General features: G+C 53.7%; 1 protein-coding gene across 1 annotated transcript in view; it reads left to right on the top strand.

Annotated features, from left to right (window-relative positions):
• Positions 1-237: 237 nt before the first annotated feature.
• GIGYF1 (GRB10 interacting GYF protein 1) overlaps positions 238-7702 on the top strand; it is a 14504-nt gene continuing 7039 nt past the window's right edge. The window contains exons 1-12 of the mRNA XM_019629949.1: positions 238-3257; positions 4177-4416; positions 5139-5289; positions 5367-5429; positions 5545-5655; positions 5750-5879; positions 5998-6093; positions 6251-6362; positions 6473-6581; positions 6942-6982; positions 7199-7369; positions 7578-7682. Coding sequence (XP_019485494.1) covers positions 5621-5655; positions 5750-5879; positions 5998-6093; positions 6251-6362; positions 6473-6581; positions 6942-6982; positions 7199-7369; positions 7578-7682 — 799 coding nt within the window. The 5' untranslated portion in view covers positions 238-3257; positions 4177-4416; positions 5139-5289; positions 5367-5429; positions 5545-5620. The remainder of the gene's footprint in view (positions 3258-4176; positions 4417-5138; positions 5290-5366; positions 5430-5544; positions 5656-5749; positions 5880-5997; positions 6094-6250; positions 6363-6472; positions 6582-6941; positions 6983-7198; positions 7370-7577; positions 7683-7702) is intronic.

Raw genomic sequence — 7702 nt, 5'->3', positions numbered from 1 at the left:
CGCCGCCGCCCACGCCCCGCGACCGAAGCCTCGCGCCGTCAGCCCGCCGCGGTAAGCGCTCGGCGGTTCTGCGGCCCCCAGCCCGCAGTCGGGCCCGGGGCAGGCCCGCCCCCGACGCCGAGGCGACCGCGTCGAGCCTGCGAGAGCCAGAGCCAGAGCGCGGGCCGCCGGCACGGACCTCCCCCGGCTCCTCCCGAGGCCGCTGCCGCCGGGTGCGTCCGCTCCCCGGGCCCTCCCCCGGCGCGACGGCCCCCTACGCGGCCGTCCCTCCCGGGGGGTGGCCGCCCTCACCCCACGCCCCGCGCACCTGGCGCCCCTCCCTGAAGGGCACACCGTCCTCCGGACCAACCCGCCTCCTTTCCACCCCCGCGCTCCTAACGGTCGTCTCCTGCCCCTTTGAAGCTCGACCCAGGACCCCCGGCCTCCCCCGCGCCGCATCCTCCGCGGGGCCCGCCTGGAGGCCCCGACCCAAATGCCGGGCGCTCCCCAGAGATTCCTCAACGTGCCTCGGGGTTCTTGTCAGAGTTAGCCGGGCCCTGCGGGTTTAAAGTCCAAGCGTTGCACGACTGGCTAACATGGAAGCCTTTCCCCTTAACCGGAGCATCCTCTACCGGGTCTTCACCTGAATTTCCTTTCAGCCAGCAACATTAATGCTTGGTCATTGGGGTCTCCTCCTCTCGGTTGCCCAGCCGTGTTAAACACGTTAGTCTTTTTTTTTGTCGCCAGGTTTGGCCCTTCCCAGCCCAATTCCCCTGATGCAGCAGCTTCTTGGCCACGGCCTCTCACACTTTCCCTTTTTTTTTTTTTTTTGAGTTAACTTTAAGGAGACCTGCATGTCGCATCTCTAACCCAGGCGTTACTAGAATTCCTAGTGAACTTCCAGCTCTGATCCATCATAGCGCCCGTCCCTGGGAGATGCTAAATCAATACTTCTTGGCCTGTTCTTTCCTCTAGCCACCCCAGTCTTACCCTCCTCTTGCTGTACAGTACTGCTTTCCCAAAGATCATCAGCCTTTACACAACCTCTCCAACACCCCTTAGAGCTGACATGCCAGTTATAATTTTGCTGCCCACCAAGAGCCCCCTAATTTGCCTTTGCATCTGAAACACCGTGGGTACAACAGGCGGGTCCCCTTTGCTGCTCGCAGTGTGGGAGTTTGCTCTCTGGCTTCTTGATCTGTACTGTCCCCTGTGCAGTAGTCCCAGGTCGCCAACCCTCACTCCAGCTCGTTTTATTTCCTACATTGTACGTATAGCATGTCATTGGGAAAGGTTGGGGCAGACCTGTACTTTGTGTTGCCGTCGCTGGGGACCAGGGGCCTCAAGGGTCCCCTGTGGTAATTACAGTGAAGTGAGTTGTGTTCTTAGACCCCTGGCCTGGCTTTTTCAGCCAGTGGACGCATTAGTATTGTGTGTCATTTGATGGATTAAAAGATCCCAGTTTGTCCTCGCTTTTATTTCTGTGGTTGGAATTTGGAGTAGAGCTGAGAAGGTAAAAAGAGGCACCTATGTGAAGGATTTTAAAATTTCTCTAATGAGAAATAAAAAATGGCTTAAAACTCACAAAATATGCTTGAGAGTTTGGAATGGTTCTTGCTGCTTATGTGCCCCTTCTTCAGTCTGGATAGAGCGTCTAGGGACGTTGGGGTCCCCTGCCATTGCAGCTGCAGCCTCCCTTGCTTTCCCTGGCTGGAACCCAAGACTGGGAAGTGGGCAAAAGGTATCAAATGAGGTAAAGTGTGGAATTGCTTTGAAAACTGTTAACTAATAGACATGCTGAAGGGCAGAATTTCTCAGGATGTCTCAGAGGAGAGAGCTGGGATAGCTGACCACCCGAGAGGAATGTGGGCTTGCACCCCTTTTTAAGCCTCAGAGTTCTCATTCTACCATGCTGGGAGAATCTTTCCATCCTGTGAAAGGGCGGAGTCATCTCCAGCAGGCTTGGAGCTGGGCGATTGCTCAAATGTTGGGGAATTTGGGATTCTACTTATGTTAATAGTGGTACCTTTCTGTGCCAAGGCACATTGCTCTAGTTTGGGGCTAATTTTAGGGGTGATGGAATGAGGAAATAATGTTTTTAACTTAGTGTGTTCTGGGACCGCCTAGTCTCTGAATCTTTGCCTTATGTGAGTTCCGAACCCCAGAGAACAGGCTCCTCTCTTGTTCCCTCAAGCCTGTTGTGAGCACCCAGGACCAGTGTGTGTCCTTTCCCCTTGTTTCCGGCAGGGGGCAGCCTTTTAATAGCAATAATTCAGATGCCAGGGGAGTGAGGGTATGCTGAGGCCCGAGAAAGAGGAACCAGTAGATGAGGCAAGCAGACTCGGAGGGTAGGGCAAGAGGTGGGGGCTAAGCTGGAATGAGCATGTGAGGAGACCATTAGATCAAGTAGTCAGGAAAGGCTGTGTCGCCAGTCACTCTCTCTGCCCCCTTTCCCGCTCTTTATTTCACTGGAAAGGGATCCAAATGCTTGCCTTTGAGAGTTTGTGATAGAGAAACTTAGGACAGTTTCTTTCAATTTAGTCTTTTCCCAAGGATTTCCCTCTTGGCAGAATTTCAGATTTCTCTCATGGGACAGAATAATTAGAGAATAATTTCCTTGCTCTTCAGAGGGCAGAATGAACTGCAGTAAATTTGGTTTATTTTCTGTTCTTCCCCATAAACAGAATAGGATTACCTGTGTTTATGGCATAGAGGAGGGTTTCTCAACTGTGGCACTAGTGACATTTTGAGCCAGATCATTCTCTGTTGTGGGGGCTGTCCTGTGTATTGTGGGATGTTTAGCAGCTTTCCTGGCCTCTATCCACTAGATGCCAGTAGTAATTTCTAGTCATGTCAACCAAAAATGTCTCCAGATTTTGCCAAATGTCCCCTGGGGAGCAGAGGTTCCCCCACTCCACCCTACTTGAGAACTGCTGGCTTCAAGGAAGTATGTGGAAAAGACACACACCTGCTTGGAGGAGTGGGAACCATGGGAGGCATGCATGCTGCTTGTCGAGGAAGGGCCAGTCAGCCATCAGCTTTGGGACCAATCCTTCTCTGACTGAGCCTGCCAGGAGACTTGGCCTTTTTCTCCAGCTGCACCTGTGCTTCCTTTCTCCCCTGACTGCCTCTCCCTTTGCCTCTGCAGTTTCCTTGCTTTTCACACTGGAAGCCGCTTTTCCTCATTTTGCTCCTTACAACCAGGACAGAAAGGTGAAGGCCAGACGTGGAAAGCACCAAGGAGAGCCACTTTTGCCACTCCCTGGCAGGGTGGGAGGGTGAGTTGTCCCTTTCCTGTTCCCCCCTCCCCACAACAGCCTTCCATGCTACAGGACTCCTCTGTTCCTCTAGAAGATGGGCTTTTCTGGAGTGAACTGGAGAAGGCTCAAAACAGCCTCTCCTGAGTTTTGTTTGAAGAATGTGGGGTGTTTTTTTGGAATGGGGAAGGCTTAGGTATGTAATAGCTGTCTCCAAATGCCTTTTTTTCCGCCTAAACCTTTTTTTAATGGTGGTAAAATGTAACATATACCATTTTAACCATTTGTAACTTTACAGTTCTGCAACATTAAAGACATTCACATTGTTCAACCATCACCACCATCCTTTCCAGCCAGAGCTGTTTCATTTGCCCCATTTCAGCTGAAACTCTGTATCCATTAAACAACTCCCTACTTCTCTTGCCCCATAGCCCTGGCACCCACCATTCTACTTTCTTGTCTCTTTGAATTTGACTCCTCTAGTAATCTCATATAAGAGGAATCATACAATATCTGTTCTTGTGTGACTGGCTTGTTTCACTTAGCATAATGTCTTCAAGTTTCAGCCATTGGCCAAATTACATAAAGTAGTGTAGAAAGAATTAACCTTACTCTACTATCCTGGGAGTCCTACTTGAATTCCCTGAAAGGAAGAGCTTTTCAACAGACTTGTCTTCTGACAGCTGTGTGTGCTGGATTGTGCTTCATCACTAGGAATGTCCAGCTAGGTCTGTTGTAGAAGAGATGCCTGTGCTGGGGGAGGTCAGCCCTATTCTAACTGGTCTCAGAAGCTATGTTTCACCCTAGAGTGCTGGGAGACTCTGGGAGCGGGTGCTTTATCTGTCCTGGAGTTTTGTATCATCTTCCAGCCTGCAGCTGTAGGTGAGAGAGAGACTCTCCGTTGGCCCCTCTGGTGGATACCCTTCTTCTTCCTTCCCAGAGTTGAGGAGTCTTGGAGTTGATGGGCATCGTGGAGGCGCTTTGGTCCAGCCTCCCTCCCAGCCACTGAGGGAACTCTTGCACAGCCCCTTGAGACCCTGCCTGCCCCGCCTCTGCTCGGAACCTCCAGGGATGAGCTGCCTCCTGAGAATCTCCTCTGCTGATCCTTAGAGGGACAGGTCACTGCCACCACTTCCGCTTCTGTCAGCCTTAGTAACTCTGACCTTATTTCTACTTTATGGTGAGGGGCCTTCTTCCTAGCTTGTATCCTAATAACGGTGTTCCCTTCTTGTCACTTTGTACTTGTGCTTGGGGTCTTCTGGATCCCGGGGAAGGGGCCTGGGTGTTGGTTCCTGTTAGGTAAACCAGTCCATGGGTGTGCTGGCTGGACTCACCTGCCTGCAGCCTTCAGTGTGTGCACCACCTTTGGCTCTGGAATGTTATTGCGTTCCCATCCTTATTCCCTGTGAACTGCGTTTCTCTCAAAACTGAGTCTCTGGATTCTAGCCACCAATAGCCAGTTCTGAGATTTTTCAGGAGGGAAGTAATTTTTTTCCCAGATTAATTTCTAATCCTTCTCTCTATAACCTTTTTTCTCTGAAATATTTGTGGTTCCAGTGGTTTGTTTTTTGTTTTTGTTTTTGGTTGGTTGGTTGTTTTTGTTTTATCTTTGTCCTGAACGTCCATGCAAACCTTAACCACCCCCTTAACTGAATGCTCTGCCACTCAGCAAAGAGTGCTGAGTCCCAGAGAGGTACCTGGTGTGTTCTCTGTTACACCTCCAGCACCTCAGTCATGCTTTGCTGAGTGAATAAACTGCTCGTGAGGCCAAACATGGGGGACAGAGATGAAGAGGAGCAGGGGCTATGGTCCCTATTATACAAGACAGAGGAGGGCTGGAAGCAGGGAGACCTGTCTGAACCATAAATTTAACTCACCATCTTTCCCTCACCTCTTGTTAAGGGTCTTACCCCAATGTAAAGGTCCTTCCCTGGGTACCACTGCGGTCATACCAGCGTCCAGTAGCTTGGGGACCCTGATTCACTCCAGCATAGGCCCCGGCCTGAAGAGAGTCAGGCCCCACTCTAACTGCTTCCTGGGGTAAGGCTGCCAGGTGAGTCTGGGGTGAGGGAGGGCACCCCTGCAGAAGCTAAAAGGGGCTCTAGCTGCCTTGTTTCCTTCCTCCCTCAGGTCTTCTCTCTCTGGTTAACTCTTTGGTTAACTCATGGTGTGAGTGGCACGTGGGTGGTTTAGGTGAGTCCTTTAAGAGCCTGTTACTGTGCCTGCCAAGGTGGGGCTCTGTTCCTCGTCCTCTTGGGATTGTTTGGGTGTGTTGTTTCTAAGCCCAGTGTCCCCCATGTCTCCACAGGTGTTTGGAGAGTGAACACCAGGTCCCCTCGCCCCTGCTCATCTCCTCCGACCTCTAGGACACACCCAGCTTCACAATGGCAGCAGAGACCCTCAACTTTGGGCCTGAGTGGTGAGTCAGATGTGCTGTGGGTTTCATGGGGAAGCTGGGAAGAATAGGGTTGCTTAGACTCCTGTCGTTCTCCTTCCCCGTGTCCTTTTTCTAGGCTGAGGGCACTTTCAAGCGGTGGCAGTGTAGCCTCCCCGCCCCCATCCCCCGCCATGCCCAAATATAAGCTGGCTGACTATCGTTATGGGCGAGAGGAGATGCTGGCTCTCTACGTCAAGGAGAACAAGGTAGGGTGTGGGGTGGGGCAGAGCAGGGTGGGGGTGTGGCTCAGTTGCCCCTGTGGCCTCGGCCAGAGGAGAGGGCCCAGAAACATGTGGTATCTTGGTCCTCCTGCTCCATTGACAGGTCCCCGATGAGCTACAGGACAAGGAATTCGCTGCAGTGCTACAGGAAGAGCCGCTGCAGCCCCTGGCACTGGAGCCTCTGACCGAGGAGGAGCAGGTGGGGCCGGGCCAGGGCAGCTGCAGGCTGGGGTGCTGGGGCTCCACCTTTGTGGGGGCTGGAGTTGGGAAGACAGGTGGAGGAGGTTGCAGTTCTGGAGAGGGTGGGGGTGGTTAGGTGCCTGGGTCCTCACTCCCACCCCTGGCTCCCTCCTCAGAGAAACTTCTCCCTGTCAGTGAACAGTGTGGCTGTGCTGAGGCTGATGGGGAAAGGGGCTGGCCCCCCCCCAGGCGGCGCCTCCCGTGGCAGGGGCAGCACGCGGAGCCGAGGTAGGGGGGTAATAATGTGTTGTGGGGACAGCAGAGGTGGGGCCTGTGGTCTTGAGGATGTGCAGAGATGATCTGGCATATTTTCCGTGTACATCTCATTCCTTCTCCAGGCCGTGGCCGTGGTGACAGTTGCTTTTACCAAAGAAGCATTGAAGAAGGCGATGGGGCCTTTGGTCGAAACCCCCGGGAGATCCAGCGTAGCCAGAGTTGGGATGACAGGTGCAGGCTGGAAGGAGGTGGCATAGAGGCAGAGCAGAGAGAAGCCCTGGTGTTAGATCCTGAGTCCCATGGAGGAGGTTTAGGTTTTGTCATTAGAGGGCAACAGAAGACCTACTAGATGAGCCCTGGTCAGAGATCGTTCTCTCTGCCCTCTGACCCCTGCGACCCTGCCCTTTCTTTCTGATTCTCTTAGTCCCTGTTTGCCCTGTGACTTCTGTGTGCTCCCTTGGGCTCCCTCCCAAGCCTGACTTTTCCCTAGTCCCCCGTCCCCTCCCTCCCTTCACCTTTCTCAGGGCAGAGATCCTACAGGTTGGGGAGGGAATGCTGTCCTCCTTTGACCAATACCTGTCTCTCCTGCAGAGGCGAGAGGCGGTTTGAGAAGTCGGCCAGGAGGGATGGAGGTATGGATAGTGGTGAGGTGGTGCCAGACCCTGAAGGTCATTGAGAGGTGGAGGGGAGACTAAAATGGGTGGCCCCAGTGAGGGGGATGTTTCCTGAGGAGGGTAGGGGAGGAGTAGGGCTCAGGGCTGGGCTCCTTTTCACCAGCGAGGTTTATAGTAAGTCTTCCAGGGACCATGGCTGCCACTCTGCTGACTGTGTCTTTCCCCATTCCCAAGCACGATCCGGATTTGAGGAGGGAGGGGCTGGCCCAAGGAAAGAACATGCCCGCTCAGATAGCGAGAACTGGCGTTCTCTCCGGGAGGAGCAAGAGGAGGAGGAGGAGGGCAGCTGGAGACTTGGGGCAGGACCCCGGCGAGATGGCGACCGCTGGCGCTCAGCCAGCCCTGGTGAGATTGGGGCCAAATGGGCTTTGGGGGGTGTGGGGGTGGGGCAGAAAGAACTTGCCGGGCACGGGGCTCCTGTGGCCAGGTGGAGGGAGCCAAAAGTTTTCTGGAGTGGGGTGGGTTGGGTTGCTGTCTTGGAAATCCTGAGGGTCTTTTGGGCAGCAGAAGAGTGGAGCCTCTGGCTGATTCTCCTCCGACTTTTCCTACCCAGATGGCGGCCCCCGCTCTGCTGGCTGGCGGGAACATGGGGACCGGCGTCGCAAGTTTGAGTTTGATTTGCGAGGGGATCGAGGAGGGTGTGGTGAAGAGGAGGGGCGGGTGACAGATGATTTAGTT

The sequence above is a fragment of the Hipposideros armiger genome, unplaced genomic scaffold, assembly GCF_001890085.2.
Source record: "Hipposideros armiger isolate ML-2016 unplaced genomic scaffold, ASM189008v1 scaffold_875, whole genome shotgun sequence".
NCBI lineage: Eukaryota > Metazoa > Chordata > Mammalia > Chiroptera > Hipposideridae > Hipposideros > Hipposideros armiger.
This window is presented reverse-complemented; position numbering and strand designations above follow the sequence as displayed.